Source organism: Mytilus trossulus, chromosome 4, assembly GCF_036588685.1.
Source record: "Mytilus trossulus isolate FHL-02 chromosome 4, PNRI_Mtr1.1.1.hap1, whole genome shotgun sequence".
NCBI lineage: Eukaryota > Metazoa > Mollusca > Bivalvia > Mytilida > Mytilidae > Mytilus > Mytilus trossulus.
The window spans coordinates 91,632,746-91,656,242 of NC_086376.1; the positions used below are offsets into that span (position 1 = coordinate 91,632,746).

The 23,497-nt window shown below is 31.6% G+C and overlaps 2 protein-coding genes across 3 annotated transcripts; one reads left to right on the forward strand and one right to left on the reverse strand.

The window, feature by feature from the left end:
- Window positions 1-1,492: 1,492 nt before the first annotated feature.
- LOC134716294 (frataxin, mitochondrial-like) lies at window positions 1,493-11,892 on the reverse strand. Its single transcript, XM_063579189.1, has 5 exons — window positions 11,779-11,892; window positions 10,184-10,314; window positions 7,207-7,339; window positions 4,479-4,576; window positions 1,493-1,763 (listed from the first exon to the last, which is right to left on the reverse strand). Exons 1-5 carry the CDS (start codon window positions 11,845-11,847, stop codon window positions 1,619-1,621), a joined length of 576 nt encoding a protein of 191 aa, XP_063435259.1. The 5' UTR covers window positions 11,848-11,892; the 3' UTR covers window positions 1,493-1,618.
- Window positions 11,893-12,122: 230 nt separating this feature from the next.
- LOC134716295 (zinc finger protein 236-like) lies at window positions 12,123-20,620 on the forward strand. 2 transcript variants are annotated; one of them, XM_063579190.1, is made up of 4 exons: window positions 12,123-12,178; window positions 16,159-16,335; window positions 16,989-17,156; window positions 18,148-20,620. In XM_063579190.1, the coding sequence occupies exons 2-4, from the start codon at window positions 16,170-16,172 to the stop codon at window positions 20,337-20,339; spliced, it is 2,526 nt and encodes an 841-aa protein (XP_063435260.1). In that variant the 5' UTR covers window positions 12,123-12,178; window positions 16,159-16,169; the 3' UTR covers window positions 20,340-20,620. The 2 variants fall into 2 exon arrangements, with proteins under 2 accessions (XP_063435260.1, XP_063435261.1); XM_063579191.1 differs by lacking the exon at window positions 12,123-12,178 and adding an exon at window positions 12,204-12,308.
- Window positions 20,621-23,497: the final 2,877 nt, after the last annotated feature.

A 23,497-nucleotide genomic window follows, 5' to 3' on the forward strand; every position in this document is an offset into this window, starting at 1 on the left:
TTCACTTCGTATCTTGTCACCTATTCTCCTACGTTAATTCTAGGAGGAACCACATTCCTAACTCTTTAAATATTTAATTTTCTTTGGGTCAGTGATCCGTACAAATTCCTCAGTTTAAATTACGATCGTTTTTAATATAATACGACGTTTTATCGACAGAACAAGTTAATAATTTTGCTATTCTAAATTTTTACCTTGCTAATATAGATTCAAGATAACAACTAAAATCCGTATATAAATTTCAGGGGCAATAACTCCAAAACAGGTTAACAGATTTTTCTGAAATTTTCAGGTTAGAAAGATAGTGTCTTACTGCTCCTGTACACAATAACTTGAAATCTAGCTAGTTTTTATGTTAACAGCCACAAACTGTTAAAATTAGAAATAAAAAGGATATTTCAGGGGCATATTACTCCAAGATTGAAAGTTTCATTTTCTCCAATTTACATGTTAGATATACATTGTAACATGTGTTGATCAGTTTTGCATTTTTCACTTTTCACTTTGCTTTTATATTAATCATAACAGCCTAAAACTCTAGTTTAACTTAAATTTCAGGGGCAATAACTCCATATGGCTTCTTCAGATTTTACAGTTAGATTGAACTTGCCATGCGATTCATACTTTAAACCTTACATATTTTGTTGTTCATTCAAAAGCCAAAATATTTAAAATAGTTAATAATCACCATGGCAGATGCAGGGTTGAACAAAATTCTTACATTTTCATGGTAGATAATGTTTATTGTGCTGGGCATTTTTCACCTCAATTGTTTTTCTCCAATTGCATTAGGTTTCAAGATAATGACCAAAAACTAGTTTGACTGAACACCTTGTTATAACTTGCTACTCCCGCAATGTTGGTTTATTTACATGGACAAAAATCATAAACTTCATAGCAGAAATAATATAATTTAAAGAAAAGTTTACCAAATACAGAAGCAAAATGTTGGCAAAAGCTGACATGGGCTGTTGGCCAGGTGAGCTAAAATTACAAACTAAGAAAACACCTTTTAACATAATTAACTGATGAAATGTTAAAATTCTAGTTACTCTAGCAATGTTGCTTGATGGATACAAGTATTCTGTACAAGGAACGTTGCTTGATAGATACAAGTATTCTGTACAAGGAACGCTGCTTGATGGATACAAGTATTCTGTACAAGGAACGCTGCTTGATGGATACAAGTATTCTGTACAAGGAACGCTGCTTGATGGATACAAGTATTCTGTACAAGGAACGCTGCTTTGATGGATACAAGTATTCTGTACAAGGAACGCTGCTTGATGGATACAAGTATTCTGTACAAGGAATGCTGCTTGATGGATACAAGTATTCTGTACAAGGAACGCTGCTTGATGGATACCAGTTTTCTGTACAAGGAACGCTGCTTGATGGATACAAGTATTCTGTACAAGGAATGCTGGATAGTTATAAAAGCTCTTATTGGCACTTTTAAAAATTTACTTGCAACATTATGACTAAATAAACATTATTTAGTAGATTTTATTGTCATATCATCAAGATATAAAAAATTAAATAACAAAATAACATGATATCACACCAACATGCAATAAAAAACACATAAAAATGAGAACATAACAATCTACACAACCTACTAACGGTTCGAGTATTCACAGTCACTGAAGTCTATGTCATCAGAAAGAGCTTGGGATATTTCCTCAGTTAACAGTTGGTGTAAGGATCCTCCGTTGTGAGAATAAATCCAAGTACCATTTGTAAAATCATATCTTTTTGGACCACTGTGAATAGAGAAGAAATATAAATCAGCAAGTTTTTAAACTTCGATCTCAATTTCTAAAAATATCTCCTACTGATGAAAACTATGTATGATACCTCAATGATGACTGGCAAAGTACTGCGTGGGACCAAGCATAAACTAGAGGCTCAAAAGAGCCTGTGTCGCTCACCTTGGTCTATGCGAATATTAAAAAAAAGGACGCAGATGGATTCATGACAAAATTGTGTTTTGGTGATGGTGATGTGTTTGTAGATCTTACTTTACTGAACATTCTTGCTGCTACAATTATCTCTATCTATAATGAATTCGTCCCAGTAATTACAGTGGCAAATATTTTGTAAAAATTTACAAAAATTTACGACTATTGGTCTATGTGAATATCAAACAACAAAGGGCGCAGACGGTAACATGACAAAATTGTGTTTTGATGATAATGATGTGTTTGTACTGAACATTCTTGCTGCCTACAATTGTCTCTATCTATAATGAACTAGGCACAGTAGTTTCAGTGGAAAATGTCAGTAAAAATTTACAAATTTTATGAAAATGGTTTAAAATTGACTATAAATGGCAATTACTCCTAAAGGGGTCAACTGACCGTTTCGGTCATGTTGACTTATTTGTAAATCTTACTTTGTTGAACATTTAGCTGTAAACAGTTTATCTGTATCTATAATAATATTCAAGATAATAACACAAAACAGCAAAATTTCCTTAAAATTACCAATTCAGGGGCAGCAACCCAATTGTTGTCCGATTCATCTGAAAATTTCAAGGCAGATAGATCTTGACCTTATAAATAATTTAATTCCCATGTCAGATTTGCTCTAAATGCTTTGTTTTTTTACAGTGTTATAAGCCAAAAACTGCACTTTACCCCTATATTCTATTTATAGCCATATCGTCCATCTTGGTTTGATGGCCGGGACAATGGACACATTTTTAAAACTAGATACCCCAAAGATGATTGTGGCCAAGTTTGGATTAATTTGGCCCAGTAGTTTCAGAGGAGAAGATTTTTGTAAAAGATTACTAAGATTTACAAAAAATGGTTAAAAATTGACTATAAAGGGCAATAACTCCTAGGGGTCAACTGACTATTTCGGTCATGTTGACTTATTTGTAAATCTTACTTTGTTGAACATTATTGCTGTTTACAGTTTATCTGTATCTATAATAATATTCAAGATAATAACACAAAACAGCAAAATTTCCTTAAAATCACCAATTCAGGGGCAGCAACCCAACAACAGGTTGTTTGATTCATCTGAAAATTTCAGGGGAGATTGATCATGACCTGATGAACAATTTAACCATTTCATATTTGCTCTAAATGCTTTGGTTTTTGAGTTATTAGCCAAAAACTGCATTTTACCCCCTATGTTCTTTTTTTAGCCATGGTGGCCATCTTGGTTGGTTGGCCAGGTAACCAGACACATTTTTTAAACAAGATACCAAAATGATGATTTTGGCCAAGTTTGGTTAAATTTGACCCAGTAGTTTCAGATGAAAAGATTTTTGTAAAAGTTAACGGATCCGATGACAATGGACGACAGAAGCAAAGTGATGAGAAAGTGCAGAGATTTAATTTTATTTAGATTGTAATTATTTTAGCTATAGGTTCCAATGAAATGAAGGAAACAAGGAATTTAAATATGCAACTTAAACTCAGGATCAAATCAACATAGACTTTAAAAGGGCATACGATACAGTTACAGGAAAGGTAATGACGTTGTTAATGTAAAATGTTATTTTCCCGTTGTCAAACTATGACATTTCGGGAAAAGATGCATTTTCGACTGATTTTTATCATTCAAACTGATTAAATTTGAAAACGATTGCATGGACCCCTATTTTTTAAAACAGCAATTTGTTTCATTTTGCAAGGAGATGATGTGACCCAAATTTTATAAAACTGTAAATAGCGCAATTTTTTTAATTTTGATAAACATTCAGCAAAAAATGATGTGTTTTCCTCTATTCATGAATGTTTGATAAATATAGAGTTATTTCAGAATAAAAATTGCATAATTTTTAATGATACTTATAAAATACAGAAGTTACCGATTATTTAACCAAAAAACAATTTGTGTTTATCTTTTAAAAAAGAAAATACGGACACAAATCTGAATTTTGAGCAAATATACAAAATTTCGACCTCATTTTACTCAAAAAGTAGCACATGAAGGTATATTTTTTATTACATATTTGATTTAATCAGGTAAAAAAATAGCCTATATGCAAATTTTCATCAACTTGAAAATACAGGTTCAAAACAATTGTATGCCCTTAAACTCAGGATAAAATCAACATAGACTTAAACTCAGGAGCAAATGTTGTGTTTTTTAAATCTCCAGAAACATTAACATAAAAGTATTTAAATTGACAAACCTCTAGTTAGACTGTTAGTCTTATAAATTGAATTGTTAAATATTTGAATGTCATGGCCTTTTATAGCCAACTATAGGTTATGGGTTTTTCACATTGTTGTAGGCGGTAGGGTTGCCTATAATTGCTTACTTTCACTACATTTGAAATTTGTGGATACTTATCTCATTGGCAATCAAATCGCATCCCTTTATTTTTACAAATATACTAAAAAGAAGATGTGGTATGATTGCCAATGAGACAACTCTCCACAAGAGACCAAAATGACACAGAAATTAACAACTATAGGTCACTGTACCTCCTTCAATAATGAAGATTGTTTCATTACCTAATAGGAGATGATAACCAGATCTGTTTATTAGGTAACTGTTTGTTGATCACATACGTTCCCCATTTATCACTGATCTTTATTGTTAACACACCATCCTGTATAAAAAAGAATTAAAAAAAAACATCATACAGCAATGCAAGGAATTCCAGTATTACAGTAAAAAACCAGATGATCCGCAGGGCGTAGCTTTATACGACTGCAGAGGTTGAACCCTGAACGGTTGGGGCAAGTATGGACACAACATTCAAGCTGGATTCAGCTCTAAATTTGGATTGTGATTAAATAGTTGACACAGCATAGGTTTCTGACACAGAATGAATGTGTTCTAATGAACTTTAAATCTTTGTTTTCTCTTAGAGCAATTCACTATGCTGTTGAATATTAATCCTCTCAAAAAAATGTTTGAAGAAATTTTCTTTTTATTTATGAAATTTCAAATGAGAAAAATTGAACCCAATTTTTTTAATCACATCCCCCTTTCCCTTATTCCAAAACTAATCTCAATTAAAATTTCTAATGGAGTTTGCAACAATATTTAAACTACTCATTTAAATACATCATAAAATATTAAGATGTAAAATAACTGCTTGTTATCACTGAATGGTAAAGATTATTTTAATTTATCAGTTGGTAGTAAAAAGTGAATATACATTGTATATTGTATATAACAAAGATTTTAGTTGATTCTGGACAAAGAAAGATAACTCCAATTAAAAAAAAATCTTGCTATTGCACAATATTGTGAAATTAGATATTTCTTGCTTACTATTCTGGACAAAGAAAGATAACTCTAATTGAAAAAAAATTGCTATTTCACAATACTGTGCTATTAGATATTTCTTGTCATTGCGCAATACTGTGCAATTGAAAAGACTTGCTATTGCACAATACTTAATATAATAATTTTTGAACCTGATTTGGACCAACTTGAAAACTGGGCTCATAATCAAAAATCTAAGTACATGTTTGGATTCAGCATATCAAAGAACCCCAAGATTTCAATTTTTGTTAAAATCAAACTTAGTTTAATTTTGGACCCTTTGGACTTTAATGTAGACCAATTTGAAAACATGACCAAAAATGACGAATCTACATACACAGTTAGATTTGGCATATCAAAGAACCCCATTTATTCAATTTTTGATGAAATCAAACAAAGTTTAATTTTGGACCCCGATTTGGACCAACTTGAAAACTTGGCCAATAATCAAGAATCTAAGTACATTTTTAGATTCAGCATATCAAAGAACCCAACCGATTCATTTTTTGTCAAAATCAAACTAAGTTTAATTTTGGACCCTTTGGACCTTAATGTAGACAAATTTGAAAACGGGACCAAAAGTTAAGAATCTACATACACAGTTAGATTCAGCATATTGAAGAACCCCAATTATTCAATTTTGATGAAATCAAACAAAGTTTAATTTTGGACCCCTTATTCCTAAACTGTTGGTGGACCAAAACTCCCAAAATCAATACCAACCTTCCTTTTATGGTCATAAACCTTGTGTTTAAATTTCATAGATTTCTATTCACTTTTACTAAAGTTAGAGTGTGAAAACTAAAAGTATTCGGACGACGACGACGCCAACGTGATAGCAATATACGATGAAAACATTTTCAAATTTTGCGGTCGTATAATAATGTGTTGTTTCAGGGAAATAGATTCTGATGATCGTTATTTACAAGGGGACGAATGACCTGTAATTTGATTTATACTGGTATGGGAAAATTATCATTTTTGGTTTCAAAAATTTAATGTATATATAATTGAAAAAAAATATATTGTGTGGGAAATATAAATGTAAAAAGTTTGCTTCCATATTTCTGTTTAATAATTGCCATACATGTAGATGAAAAGATTTCAACACCCCAGTGACCTTGATATTTTAAAAGCATTTTGGTCTCCTCTTAATCTATATAGCTACAATATCATGTATATGTTTGAAACAAGAATGTGCCCATAGTTAACGGATTCCCCAATCGCACTATCTTTTTCCGTGTTCAGTTAACCATGAAATTGGGGTCAGCACTCTAATTTGGTATTAAGATAAGAAAGATCATATCATATTGAACATGTATACTAAGTTTCAAGTTGATTGGAAAACTACCTCAACCAAAAACTTTAACCTGAAGCGGGACAGACAGTCAGACGGACAGACTGACGGTCGAACAAAAGCACAGATCATAAAACATAATGCCCAGTAAATTGTACATAAAAATACATGCGATACTCATAAAAAGGCCCATATTATACATCATAATTTGAATTACAGTCCACAATTTCTTCTCATATGGCAAATGATGCTCACTCAGTCCTCTCTTGTGCATATATGTAGGTATCGCAATTCATGGTAACAAATTAAAGTATAGTTTTACTTATCTAGTATGATTAGTTCATACAAAATCCATGTATTGAATTTAAAAATATTTAAAATGAAATATTTTGTCTATATAATATGTTAATTTTAGCCATAGGCAAAACATTGGCGGATCCAAAGGGGTGGGGGGTTCCGGAGGTTGAAACCCCCCTTTTTATTTGGACGATCAATGCATTTAAATGGGAGCATATAGCTGGAACACCCCCCCCCCCCTTCCCTTTTACTTTGGGTTGGGAACTCCCTTTTTAAAATGGCTGGATACGCCCCTGCAAAATATTTCATAATAAGTGTATACGATAAAAACTTCAAATCCTTGTCAAACACCCTTTAACTTAAGTACTAACCGCATATGCTACATCATATTCAGGATCACAGTCCTTAGTTTCAGCTAATAAATCAAATTTGTCAGACAATGACTGTAATGTTTCTTCTGATATTTCTTCATACTTATTAACTGATAATTCAGAGTTGTTCACACTGAAAAGAAAATTTATCTATATGTTACTAGTTAAATAAAAGAGCAACCATGTTCTATATTATGGCACCCTAAATGGAGTTTGGGTGACATATTGTTATTCTACGTTTCTTTTATTCTTCTTATTTTCATTTATCTTCCACTTTTTTTGTCCAGCTTATATCTTGGAAACGGTCCAAGCAATTGGTATGGAACTGCACTATAATGTTGACCAGCAGATTTGCAATCGGCTGCCGTTGTCATGGAAACTGATAAAATACGAAAAAATTTGTGAGGGTTCCGCGGAACCCAGTGTCTCGCCTACTTTTCTGTAAATCGCAGGCTAAACAACAATGAGGAAAAAAATTTGTAAGGGTTCTGCGGAACCCAGTGTCTCGCCTACTTTTGTTGTACTACTCAGGCTCAACAAAAAATGAGGAAAAAAATCAATAAAAAAATTCCTCTTGATACTATCTTTTGATTGTAAGAAGCTTCTGTCCAAGTTTGGTAAAAATCTAGGATAGTTAATGAATCTAATTAATGTTTTGAAAACTTAATCTGCCGACTGTATATAATGTTAACTGGAAGAAAATCTAAGTCCATTTAAAAGTAAAATACAGAAAAAATGGAGTTATCTTTTTACAATATTTACTTCTGGATACTATCTTATGGTCATAAATAAGCTTCTGTCCAAGTTTGGTACAAACCCAGGATAGTTTAAGAAAGTTATTAAAATTTTAAAAACTTTAACCACAGAGTGAATGTTATGTTTCCCCGCAGAAAAACTAAGTCCATTTAAAAGTAAAATACGGAAAAAATGGATTTATTTTTTTACAAAATTTACTTCTGGATACTATCTTATGATCATAAACAAGCTTCTGTCAAAATTTGGTTCAAACCAAGGATAGTTTAAGAAAGTTATTAAAATTCTAAAAACTTTAACCACAGAGTGAATGTAATGTTTCTCCGCAGAAAAAACTAAGTCCATTTATAAGTAAAATATGGAAAAAATGGAATTTTATTTTTACAAAATTTACTTCTGGATACTATCTTATGATCATAAACAAGCTTCTGTCCAAGTTTGGTAGAAATCCAGTATAGTTTAAGAAAGTTATTAAAATTTCAAAAACTTTAACCACAGAGTGAATATTTGTGGACGCCGCCGCCGACGACGCCGACGCCGACGGAAAGTAGGATCGCTTAGTCTCGCTTTTTCGACTAAAGTCGAAGGCTCGACAAAAATCAATAAAAATATTCCTCTTGATACTATCTTATAATTGTAGGAACCTTCTGTCCAAGTTTGGTAAATATCAAGGCTAGTTAATGAATTTAATAAATGTTTTAAAAAATTTAACTGCAGACCGTATGTAATGTTTACTGGAAGAAAATCTAAATCCATTTAAAAGTAAAATACAGAAAAAATGGAGTTATCTTTTTACAAAATTTACTTCTGAATACTATCTTATGAACATAAATAAGCTTCTGTCAAAGTTTGGTACAAACCCAGGATAGTTTAAGAAAGTTATTAAAATTTTAAAAACTTTAACCAAAGAGTGAATGTAATGTTTCCCCACAGACAAACTAAGTCCATTTAAAAGTAAAATATGAAAAAAAAGAATTAATTTTTTTACAAAATTCACTTCAGGATACTATCTTATGATCATAAACAAGCTTCTGTCCAAGTTTGGTACAAACCCAGGATAGTTTAAGAAAGTTATTAAAATTCTAAAAACTTTAACCACAGAGTGAATGTTATGTTTCCCCGTAAAAAAAACTAAGTCCATTTATAAGTAAAATACGGAAAAAATGGAATTTTATTTTTACAAAATTTACTTCTGGATTCTATCTTATGATCATAAACAAGCTTCTATCCAAGTTTGGTACAAACCCAGGATAGTTTAAGAAAGTTATTAAAATTCTAAAAACTGTAACCACAGAGTGAATGTAATGTTTCCCCGCAGAAAAACTAAGTCCATTTAAAAGTAAAATATGAAAAAAAAAGAATTTATTTTTTTTACAAAATTTACTTCTGGATACTATCATATGATCATAAACAAGCTTCTGTCCAAGTTTAGTAGAAATCCAGTATAGTTTGAGAAAGTTATTAAAATTTCAAAAACTTTAACCACAGAGTGAATATTTGTGGACGCCGCCGCCGACGACGCCGACGGAATGTAGGATCGCTTTGTCTCGCTTTTTCGACTAAAGTCGAAGGCTCGACAAAAAAATGCAAATTCTAAATCTTTCATTATAAGACCAAACTGGATGAAACTTTATGGAAATGTTGCCTAGTCATTCTAGTATCCTTTGATGTTCATGCAATATTTGAAAGTTCCAAAGTGGCGGCCATTGTCATGGAAACAGGGCGAAAGTTTATCATTGAGCCTATGGGAAACACATTAAAGTTCAATTTTCTGCAAGAATATTAGATCAAACCTTATAAAACTGAATGGATATGTTACATGGCATGTCCCAAAGTGGCAACTGTTTTTGGAATTTTGAAAATTGTACCCATTACCATGGAAATAACTAAAATTTCAAAAAAATTTAAATGCTCCAAAATTGATGAAACTTTACAAGAATGTTAATAGACATCTGGAGATGCACTCTTTGACTTTGGAATTTTTATATGGCTGCCTCTCATCTGGCAATTGGGGAAGGGTGCCATCCGTTATTGCTAGCAATTACAAATCTAGTTTTTTTATCCCTTAAAACCAATTTATTTTTGTGAATTTTTATTTTTTTCTGGGGGGGGGGGGGGGGGGGGGGGGAGAGAACTTGAATTCTCTACATCTGGTTCAATTGGACATTAAGCAATCACGATCAACAATCAATCAATCTACATCTACATAATTGTCTAATCTAACCTGTTTGATGTTGTTGAACAAGACAATTGAGTTTGTTGTCTGTATGTCTGTTGTTCTTTCGGTCTTCTTTTAATATTATGTACATATGAACCGCATGAACAGACTCTTGTGACTGTGGATGAAGTTCTAGCCTGTTAAATAACAAAAACATTCAAAAGAATTATAAAATAAAGCTGGCTCATAAGAATTATTGTACATATATATTACACCAGATACTTCTACCACAGACCAGTAACATTTTTGCTATAGATGTATTGAAACTGCCATATTGCTTTGTATACTCTCAAGGTTCTAATGCATCAACCATTTGCTTGCTTCTGTCAGCAGTTAAAATTATGTCTACTGGAATCTTATATTTTATGTCTCTGATGTATACAATTAAACTTTTAAATTTAAAATGTGTTATATACATGTAAAGGAATGACTACTGATAATTTTAATCATACATGTATACGTAGGTACTTGGGGACAGGACAATTATTTTTTTTTAGCTCTCCCCCTTTTTTCATAAATCCGTTACTTTTTTTTGTTTTCTGTTAATTTCACTGCACTAAATAAACATATTTTTTTTCTACTTGTATTTGCTATTTTCTATCAATCTCAAGATTACTATCCACAGGCAAAGTTAGATCACTGATATATTATACATTATACATTTATATAGAGAAAAAATGTATCTCATTTCCTTCCTTTAATATCACCTATTTCCCTACATAAATTCTAGGAGAAATCCCACCTTTAAATCATTGAATATTAAATTTCCTCTGGGTCAGTGGGCAATACTTGTTGAACTTTTAAAGTGCTGGTTCTTTTATTATAATTTGACTTCCATTGAAAAAAAATAAAAATTTTGCTCATCTTGTCATCAATCAGAACCATAAACCTCTATACAATCTTGTCTTTATTTACTCATGTTACTGTACAATGGTAACAAAGTTGAATGGTTTAACAATTCTTACCAAATGACAATACGGTAATTGTTGGTCATGTTGGTGCTAGACGATAATACTTTGTAATATGTACACTTTTTTTTAGACGATAAAAAAATAAACTAATTTGGAGGAATCAAGTTAATTTTTTTCCAATATATTAAACAGTAAGATTATTATTATTTGAGACCTCTGATGAATACACCTTATCGCTATTTGTCCACCATTACTGGATTTCACACAGGTTCCCGTAAAATGTTGACGTCATAAAACAAAACATCTGACGCCACAATGGAAAAGTGATTGTTGTATGCATCAAAAGGTCAAGCGGCCCGGCCGGCCGGGGGAGTAGGATAATAGCGATAAGGTGTATGTCAATATAATAAAGCATATAATTTTTAACAAATAAAAATATATAATTTTAATCAATTGGACGCTAGCGTAAAGGTGGGTCTACCCCAAATTATCTGTTTGACGACTGACGGTAAAATGCATTCATATCCTCTCACACATTCACATATATATAGAGAGAGTTAAACTACATGTAGATCCATGTAGAGTATGCAAAATATTCTAATCCTTGATTTCACCAAATATTATCAGTATATTCACTATTTACGATTTTGATAGCTGTATTTTTTCAAAGACATTAATTGATAAACATACTATATTAGTTTTTAAAACACTGGGAGGTTTAAAATACTTTAAAACCCCTAGTTTCAACAGCTTTGACATTATTTGTATACAAATCTGCAAGCACCTGCTAACCGGAAGTTGATGTCTGCTTTATCTTTGAACAAAGGATAGATTTTATTTTACAGATACATCAATACACAATTTATAATAAATTTAATCTGTAAACAAAATAGATTTACGTTTAAAACAAATTATATTGTATATTAAACCTAAATTTTCTTCATTTTGGATTTATCACTGTTAACGAAATAATTTGTTGAATTATCAAGACTATTACAATTAAGTCTCCCAAAAAAAAAAATTATTACTTCCGGTAAACAGTTCAGGTGACAATGTTGACAAACAGGACATAGTCAACAGTTGTATACTGGTAATATTTATTGTCAAGATCACTATTACAGTCATTAATACAATTCCTAGTGACACAAATTAATATCCTGTCCCATCCAACCCGAAATAATGTAGGATTTCAGACATCATTTTCAGTCATTTGTAAACTGGTAAATTAAATCATAAAATTATTTGTACAAAAAAATACCCAACTCATATGTACTCCCCTGTATTTTCCATAGATTGACACATATTCTAATTTTTTTTGATAAGTAAAAGTGAAAGGGTTTATTTTACCGAGTCAGAGATTTGGTCTTAATATGAGGTACATGTACCTGTCATGTCTGTGAAAGGGGTAGTCCAAATAATTATGACGTCTTGAAAGGCTATTATAATTTTTTTCTTTGACGCCTTACTGTTGATGTAAGGCGTCAAAGAAAAAAATTATAATGTCAAAGAAAAAAATTATAATAGCCTTTCAAGACGTCATAATTATTTGGACTATGAAAGGGGAAGAAGTCTGTATGAATTATACTATTTCATAATCTGTTAAAAAAAGAAACGGAAATACCTTAGCGTTTCTGATTTTGGTTCTATTGTTAGGGATTTTATGCGTGACATTAGTTAAGTTATGACATCATGTTCAATGTAAACAAAGAAATGCGATCATCAGGTACCATTTATTCATATAAAAAAAAAAGAATTATTAAAAATGAAATTGATACATATTGTATTAAATTATGTTCCTTGAGTTCCTATATTTTACTAGACTACTCAAATTTTTATGACAACTAGATAGGAAGAAGGAAGTAGATTTCTGTGTTCTACACAAATGTGGGAATTGAAAAAAGTGACCAAAAAAATGGAAATTTTTCCTGATTTTTTTGGGATTTTTTTTTATATGGATTTTTCTACTGTAATGGGGGAAGTAAGTAAGTAAGTAAGTAATTTTTATTGGTTTGAAATCCAAAATTACAGGATTGATACCAAAACAATACAAAACATACAAACATATACATGATATATATCGTACCAAAATCATAAACATATTCCTGAAATATACCATGTGCACAGAACAATCAAATTACTAAAATATACCACAGAACAATCAAATTAATAAAATATACCACAGAACAATCAAATAACTAAAATATACCACAGAACAATCAAATTACTTTACAAAATGCAAAACTGATGATTCAGAAATTTTTGAATCATATCCTATAACTTGTGTTACACTATTGACAAGCAATTGACCAGATTTTGTCCAGATGAGATATCATATAAATGATCAAAATATTATTTATTTGGTGATTTTGTTATATATTTGGACCTTTGAGATACATGTACTATACTCATATTAAAATTAAAAACAATAGTTTTGAGCATAAACATGATAAAAAGTAGACCATGACAGCAATTTAGTCCGGAAGGTTTTTTCAGTTGTCAATATTCTTTTTTTGATAGACAAAAAGCGTTAATGTCTCATTTTATTCTACAATATTCGTTCATGGAATTATGGAATCAGTGAGATTTATAACTGTTGATATAAATGTTCTTTGGTTTTGTGAGTCTTTGTTTATATAAAAACTCCTTGGTTTTGATTGTTATGGTCTTATAAATATTTTATTTAACAATTATTATAATAAATTAGCATGTTTATCTCAAAGAAAAAGGTAAACTGACAAAATTCACCAGAATTTTTTGACATGGCTGACAAAAAGTTTTTTTCCCCTAGTTTATAGCTATCAGAAATTATTATTAAAAAACTTGTTTGTCTACTCAAATTATTTTTAGCTCACCTGGCCCGAAGGGCCAAGTGAGCTTTTCCCATCACTTGGCGTCCGTCGTTGTCCGTCATCGTCCTGCGTTAACTTTTACAAAAATCTTCTCCTCTGAAACTACTGGGCCAAATTTAACCAAACTTAGCCACAATCATCATTGGGGTATCTAGTTTAAAAAATGTGTCTGGTAACTTAGCCAACAAACTAAGATGGCCGCCACAGCTAAAAATAGAACATAGGGGTAAAATGCAGTTTTTGGCTTATAACTAAAAAAACCTAAGCATCTAGAGCAAATATGATATGGGCTAAAATTGTTTATCAGGTCAGATCTATCTCCCCTGAAATTTTCAGATGAATCATACATTCCTTTGTTAGGTTGCTGCCCCTGAATTAGTAATTTTAAGGAAATTTTGCTGTTTTTGGTTATTATCATGAATATTATTATAGATAGAGATAAACTGTAAACAGCAATAATGTTCTGCAAAGCCAACTGATTATATTTAAGGTAATTCAATTAAATGTATTTAGTGACTTGTGTGTGAAAACTTAAATAACATATGTTTATTGGCCTGATTTGTTATTACGACAAGTGTCAAAATTAGATAATCTAATCTAACTTTGGTTCAATTTGTACATCATGTAGAATGCCAGGATGCCTACTCCATCTTTTTGATAAAAATTTCAAGTTAATTCTTATGTATGGAAATGAAGTTTAGGGAGTTGGCTATAATTCTCTTATTGAAAGGGTCCACCTTACATTTGCCTTAAATTCTGTAAAATGTTGTTAAATGTAAAGAAATTAATGCCAAATTTCATGATTTATGGCCTGAAGAACTTGAAAGATTCATGTATCCTATAGTGGAAATTGATTTCAAATTGCGGATTTTAAATTACTGGTCGAACTTATGTTTAGGAAAGCAAGAAAAAATTCCTGTTATTTTATATATGCATATAAAAAGTATTGGATAAAAATAAGTATTCCATGGCTAATATTATATAAAACCTATTTTAGATAGTTGTGGATTGTCATATGTTTGGAATGCACAGTACTTTGTTTGTTATTCATGAACATGGTTACATGTATATCAAAATGTAAAAGTTAGTGTTGTAGACCAATAGACCACTTTCGAGTTCATCCGTCACCGGCAAAAACTCGTCAATTATATACGCCTTTATGACGTCATTTACCAGACAGAGGGGCTCGCCTGTATCCCTGCACTATTTACGTTCATCAAGCGTCTTAGTGATCGTCTTTGTGCAGGATAAACTAGAAATAATGGTTGCTCTGTAGGTACTTACTGACATTTCCCTAATGACAGCAGTGTTGATTGTCAATTTTGAGAATTCAATTTGCCGAATAATTCGTACAATATAGAATTATAGTTTTCCAACCACTCGCTCAACATTGGAAGAAAGTGACGACGCCCCTAAACGCACAAATGACGATGATAAAGGCGCGTATAATTGACGAGTTTTTTCCGGTGACGGATGAACTCGAAAGTGGTCTATTTAAACAAAGTTGGCACTCTATCTACATGTATCTTAATATAATTGCCAAAAGCTATTAATTATAGTCTTTTCAAAGATAATGCTAAAAGGGAAAACAATTAGGGAAAACAATTTTAAGATCTTAGATGATAAAAGTATTATAACTTTTTGTAGATTCAGGATACTCAGTCATATTTATAACTAACTACATATTGAAACTGGAAGGAAGAAACATTTACTTAGAGAAAATTGATATTGTAATTCATGAGACATTGGGGATGAATTTCACTATATTTTTAAATGTTTGAAATTTAATTATGAAAGAGAAAATGTTTTGAAACCTTCAATGACCTTATTATCTAAATAGACTAAACATATTAAAATTTCATGATTTGATGAATACTAGAAAACATCAGTCTCGACATCAGTATGCTGAACCATGTAATTTGTGCAAATTTGTTAGACTGATTAATAAACAGCTGGACTCTTAGTTATAGGAGAAACATTGTTTAATATCTTTTATCTCATAGTGTATACATACATTTTGTACATTCCGGTAATGTGTTTTTATATAAGCTGGAATTTCTTTTTTTACTAGTTGGAGATCATACATTTGTATTAATTTTGACTATATTTTATATTATTAATGCTTATATTATCTCTGTACCATGGATTTTGGTTTATGAGAATATAGATATATATATGTCATGTATGTACATAAATTCAAAAGTTAATTTTTCTATTTCAGACATTATTACAATGGTGGTTTGGAACTCTACAGAAGCAGTGTTTAATACAGAAGATGGAGAACTGATATTACACAGCAGGCATCCTTTTACAATAAACAAAAAGATTCCAAAGATTGTTGGTGTTGTGTCTATATTGTTGATCCAAGATGGAGATACCGTAGAACCAACCTTAGCAGGTTAGTATTTTGCCATGGGGAAACGTGCACAAATGTGCTTATACACACAGTGACAAGAAGATATCATGTCAAATATGTTCCAACCAGAACAGGGTTTAGTTAGCTTACTAAATGATAAAAAAATTCAGTCATAAAATCTGATCTTTGAACAGAAACAAAAACATCAAACTGGAACAGTGCATTATTTTTATCTACAAAGATAAAAAAAAATTCAAATGAAAATATTTTGTTTGTCTTTTTGTAGGTGTAATACCACAGTTTACAAGAGCTGGCGGCTCTGTTATAGATTTAACTCACATGAGAATATTTTGTTTGCCTTTTGTAGGTGTAATACCACAGTTTACAAGAGCTGGCGGCTCTGTTATAGATTTAACTCACATGAGAATATTTTGTTTGCCTTTTTGTAGGTGTAATACCACAGTTTACTAGAGCTGGCGGCTCTGTTATAGATTTAACTCACATAAGAATATTTTGTTTGCCTTTTTGTAGGTGTTATACCACAGTTTACAAGAGCTGGCGGCTCTGTTATAGATTTAACTCACATGAGAATATTTTGTTTGTCTTTTTGTAGGTGTAATACCCCAGTTTACAAGAACTGGCGGCTCTGTTATAGATTTAACTGGAATGAGAATATTTTGTTTGCCTTTTTGTAGGTGTTATACCACAGTTTACAAGAGCTGGCGGCTCTGTTATTGATTTAAGTGGTATAGACGATGAACCGGGATCGTCAAATAATCCTAAGTTTACAATACCAGCTTCACTGTCTCTTGTTCCTATGCCATCTGTATTTGGAGGACATTTAAAGCCAAGTATTTCTTCTGGTAAGTTAATAAAAACACTCTTAGTTTCAACACTTGCCCTATTGTACCAAAATTTTGCAAGCATCTTCTTGTATGTATAAAAATAAGGTGATTTTGTATTATTGCCAATGAGAAAACATTCCTCAAAAATTTATATGACTAAAGTAAAATCCATTATTTGTCACCAAACAGCCTGTTTTGATTAATTACAATACCTATAAGCAAGAAAAAGAATAGCAGTGTATATATTTAGATTCTATTGTACAGATTGAGCAGTTGAACGAGCTTCTGTGATTTATGGCCTCATTTATGTATATATGTAGGACTCGGAGGTGCCATGGTCTGTTCACTGATATGCAATGGTCTATTTGATGCACGATGTCTTGTTTAAAATCTTCAGATGTGCAATTGTTATGAGAAGGACATTTTAAATAACAGTTACATACTAAAGATTGTCCATTTGATTTCCTGGATGTGAACATAATTCTGCATTAACATTTTATCTTTACTTGGTTCCTCTCAAGAGTTCCTGGATTACCATAATATAAGTATACAGAGTGTGTGTATGCGAACTTGTATGTAGTAAGAGAATGTTACGCCTCATCATAAGTTAAAAGGAACCGTTTGACGATTTCCAAAGAAAAAAAGTTTGCTGCAGAAGGTTTACTTTCCCCTATTCATCAAATTGCAGGTTCTCGTATATAGTTTCTAATTTAAAAGTTAACAAGCCCTTGATAAACTTAAAAACCCGTAAAACTGCTTCTAACATATTAATTGTCATATACATAGACATGAAAAGCTTTGAAAATGTAGTTTGTGAATACCATCGCACTTCATCGTTATCACCATCACACTTGCGCGTAGATAGGGTCACAATGCCACCATCGCACTTCAGCATCAAACCATTGCAACTCAAGGTATCCATCACGGTTTGGAGGACCATCACGGTTCAGAGTTCTACATATATATATATGTTAATTGTTAACTTTAATTTCTTTTTTTTTCTGTACAGATATACAGGATACTTCATCATCTGGTATACCATACCAGAGAACCAATTCCGAGACAGCTGCTGTTCCCAAAATATCATCTGGATTATCAAGATCATCTCTACAAGGTTTTGGCTCTGCGAATGAAGCAACTGCCAGCCCTTACTCTTACCAGTTTACAAATCTGAAATTTTCAGAATCTTCAGATAAACATCATACAAATCATATCTCAAATTTGTCACAAAAAAATCATCATGAAAACAAAAATCAGACTGAAAAATATATAAGACTTGAACCACGAATAGATACATCTGTAAATGAGAAAGATTCTAGGAGCGATCAGTTTAGTAGTTTGTTAGCTCCTGTAAATAATGGTTTTGATTCAACATTGCCAAGTACTGTTAATGATTATGATGTTCAAGATTCCAACAAGTCAGCAATGGAGGGTGTGCCTGCACAAGGTTTTTTGTCAGAATTAGAGGCTGAATATGCTATAGAACAACACAATAAGTCTTTAGAGCAGAAAGTTCCAGAGAAAATTTATGAACCACCACACAAAGTACATGATTTTGTGTCAAAGGTTAGAAACCAACAAAGAAGTCATCAAAATTCTAAAAATATTCCTAGGTGTTTGACATGCAATGTACGGCTTGGTACATACAAGGAACTTATAAACCATAATACTGTTCATGGTAAATCCAGTGTATGTCCTGTTTGTAACAGGTTTTTCACCACTAGAGGGAGTTTTATCAGACATAGCATTGCTCATATGCAGAAACGCAGTTTTCCATGTCCATGTTGCTATGCTTGTTTTACACGGAAAGATAATTTAAAGCGTCACTTCAACGTTACCCACAAGACTACTGATTGGAAACCAGTAGATACACAAAATTTGGAAGAAAAGGTTCAAAGCAGTTCTAAAGATTTAACTGAACAAGAAGAAATTTCTGATGTATTTGAAGATAATAACCCATCTAACTTTTCACCTGTATTTCCAACATTTGAACAACCTACAAAAGTTTCAGGTGTTGCCACAGCAACAAAGTTTATTGATAAAACTTCTAAGTTAAACTCCATTGTGGATAATCTTCATTGCAAGAAGAAATTGCCTGTGTTAAGATCCATATTGACCAGTAAACATATAAAAGAACCCATTGGAACACATATATCTGAACAACCTAAAATTGCTGAGCCTTCAAATGCTGAAATTTTAGAAATTGACTTAGAAGAGGATAATTTTGAGAAAAATGCTGGTGTGAATTACATGTGTAGTGCATGTAATATTGGTTTCCATTCCCTCGCTGAGATGAAAGCTCATATAGTAAGAAGCCACGGGGAAGATATAGCTAATGACCAATTATCATCTGAAGATGATTCTAAAGACCAGCTTGATGACTTTGATGACACAGATCACCAGGGTAAATCTTTGAATACAAAAGAAGAAGGTATAAGTGACTATAATGCCTGCCCTGAAATAGTGATTCAAGAAAATCAAACATTTGAAGGACAACAAGTGGATGAATTTTTAAATTCTAATGTTTTTGCTATTGAAAGTATGAAAAATGACAGTGAAACTTCAAATAAACAATCTGAAGTTCAGGTGTCATCAAATACTGAACTACTGTTGAATCCACAAATCAAACAGGAATCTGAAATAGATTTAGAAAGCTGGATCAAGTGTCAGTCCCTATATGACAGTTCTGAGAAAGAAGAAAATGAAATTAAACCAGAAACTGGGAATTGCAGTACTGAGATATACCAAAGTCAGACTCAGCCAAGTGCTTTAATCTTGCCAGATACAGATGCTTTATTTGCTAAACATTTATATGAACCTGCAGGGAGTATTCAGAACAAACACAATCATGTTGTTCAAAGGCCAAAGCAAAAAGAGAGAGAAAGTAAACCAAAGAAACGTAGGATTGCCCTACATAGTGAATTGACTGTATGTCGATTATGTGGTATGTATCTTGACTCAGGGGCGCAAGTTGTCCAACATGGAACACAACAACATCCTGGTCAGATAGATCCAGCTACATGTGTCGTCTGCTTTACAAAGCTCAGCGGGTATGACTCTCTTTACCGCCATTGCCAGTTGCATTTTGGTGTCATGTTTTCATGTCAGTATTGTAAATCTAAGTTTACAAGAAAAGATAATCTGACAAGACATATAAAGAATACACATCCTGACCAAAGAAATCTTAATGATACAGTTTAGATTTGTATGTTGAGGGAATTAACCATAGACATGGGAGACAACTCTAAATAAAAAAATATGTTTGCAATAGTAAGGATACTAAGGCAGAGTTCACTTGAAAGTGTACAATCGAGTTGATAGATTATTACGTTTTAAAAAACACTAGAGTTGATATTCGGAACAACTCTGACCAAGCATAAAAAATAAGATATTCTCAATGGTTTGACGTCATTCAAGAGTTTCTCGACTTTAGCCCTGGCTTGGTGAGGGTTGCAACTAGGCACTGGCTTGGTGAGGGTTGCAACTAGGCCCTGGCTTGGTGAGGGTTGCAACTAGGGTACTAGGGGTTTACTCAAGTTGTTCAATAAAAACGTTTTGTTGAAACCTGAGTAAGTAAAGTTAAATATAAACTGAGTTACTTTGAAGCTTAGAATGTTATAAGAAAGTTTCTCTGACACAAACAGACTTTTGATTTATTTTATTTAGAGTTGTGTCCCTTATTCTATTTTCATAAGTCTCAAAATTGCTCATTAGAAAAATTATAAACTACAAAAAAGAGAATTCCAAGATAATTATTGTTTCAGTTTGTATGTTGAAAAAGTGATATCATTTGTCATTTTATTATGCATACACCTAGTTATTTATACAGCGGAATTTAGCAAACATGGCAAATGGAATGATTTGGGTATATTTATGCTTTAAAATTTGGACCACATTCTTATAGTGTGAGCCACTCATTCTGTTCAAAACCTACTTTAAGGTGACATCACCTATTAGTTTATGTGTTCATGCATTGTATTGATACACTGTATCCATTTTTAAGACTGTCACATGACTTTTGTGTGTAAATGGAATGGGGACAAGGAAAAACTGATGATCTCAGAGCTAAAGGATAGAATGATTGTGAGATTAAAAGGTTGTTTGACTTCAATGAATCCGCTTATCTTTATTCTTTTGAATATAAAAAAAAATATTTTAATTAAACATAGCATTTAACATGAATTTCTTCTTCAGACTTTTGTAGAATTTTTCTTGAAAAATTTTAAATTATGTCAGACAAAAATTAAGGAATATGAAATTATGAAAATAGGTTACATATACTATAGGTCACACACAACCAATTCAGTGTTTCTTTTCTTTTGATATGAATATAAGAAGATGTGGGTAAACATATATGTATTTAAGCTTCTTTGTTTTAAACTTTAACAATATTGTGACCTTTTGTGGTGTTAATTGAAGTTTGAGGAAAAACCTATTAATATATGTTCAGTTAAGGATAGATTTACATGAATTGATATATATATAAATGTTTGTGTGCAAAGATTTTGGTAAAGTGGGTGACAAATCTTCTTAACAGATATTTTGTGGAAAATATGTTTGTGTCAGCTTTATTAGTTTGACCTTGACCATTGAAGGTCAGAATTATTTTGCTTAAAATTATTGTAAGGGAACAAAGCCATGTCAAGTGAAGGTACACTTAGTTCCAAAACTTATTCTTATTATTGTTTGACTTTCATGTTTCGCTTCCAGTAGCACTGTGTAGAATAGAAATTTGTCACAAAATGTTTTATGAAAAAAATCTAAATCAAAAGTCGCAAAATCAATTAGATATCAACTATTTAGTATTTTGGGGACTACAAAAAACATTTAACTAATATTACAATTTTGCATATATAAAACAAGAGCCACTCTAAAAAGAGTTATGAAAGTCTAAAAAAAAAAGGGAAGATTTCAAGCAATTGTCAATGAATCTGATATTCCCTATATATGTACTTTGATTGATGAAAGTAATATTGTATTGCATACTTATTAAATGAAAGTCACTGCAGATTATTTTGTGATATATAGATTCATTTATTTGGTCAACAAATCTTAAAAAATCCATTGTATTTTTATTATTTTACATGTTTCCATGTTTTTCTTTGATTTTCCATGATGATTTTTTGTAATGATTCCATTTGTTATTTATATTTGTAAACATTCCATAATCTTTTTTGTATATTTCTCATATTTATGTTGTGAACTTTTACAATTATATTTAGTATTGTTATATATATATAGATTAAATATGTTGTTATTTGTATTTCCTTTTTTCTTTTTTCTGTCTTTTTTGCAACTAATGAGGAAATGGACCTTAATTGGAACTCGGTTTAGGTGTTTATAAGCTTGGGATTTCGGGATTTATACTCTCAGGATCTGGGAATTCTTTTTTCTAATTTCAGGATGTCAGGATTTAAATTTCTTTAAATTAAGGACCTCAGGATTTCATGTTTTTAAGTCCAGGATTTCAGGATTAGGACCCCTCCAACCCCCCTCACCAATAATATCATGAAAGGTTTATGATATACTTGTATGTGGTGCATTCATGGTAGATAGTTTCAATAGCTTATGTTCAAATTTCTGGTAAAATTTTGCAAAAATAAGGTCATGTAGTATGATTGTCAATGAGACAACTTACCACCACAGACTGCATGATGTAGAAGTTATCAAACATAGGTCTATTACAATGAGAAAAATCCATACCGAAAAGTAATCTATAAAGGGCATGACATGATAAATGAAAAACAAATTCAAACAAGAATTATGTACAAAAGAAAATGCATAATTAAGAAAACATGCAAATCCTTTATATTTGTGCTAACATCTTCTTGCATAAAATATACTAGAACACACCCGCGAAATCGCGGGCATTCAGAGCATAGTTTTAAGTATGTCAAGTGTTGTTGGAAGAATTTTGTAAAATATTGAATGACTGGAGAATTTCAGCAAAAGTATCATAAGTCATATGTTATTGGCGACAGGAAAATGCTTTTATTTTTTATCCCTCCTCCTTAATTCCAATTTTCCCATTTTTTGGTTTTCTATCAATTTAATATGAACATACATTTAGTATGTTATGAACATTCAAGTTAGGAGCCTGTAATTCAGTGGTTGTTGTTTGTTTATGTGTTACATATTTGTTTTAGTTCATTTTTTGTATATAAATAAGGCCGCTAGTTTTCTGGTTTGAATTGTTTTACATTGTCAGTTCGGTGACTTTTAAAGCTGAGTATGCGGTATGGGATTTGCTCGTTGTTTAAGGTTGTTCGGGAACCTTTAATTGTTAATATCTGTGTCATATTGGTCTCTTGTGGAGAGTTGTCTCAACATGGCAATCATACCACATCTTCTTTTTTTGT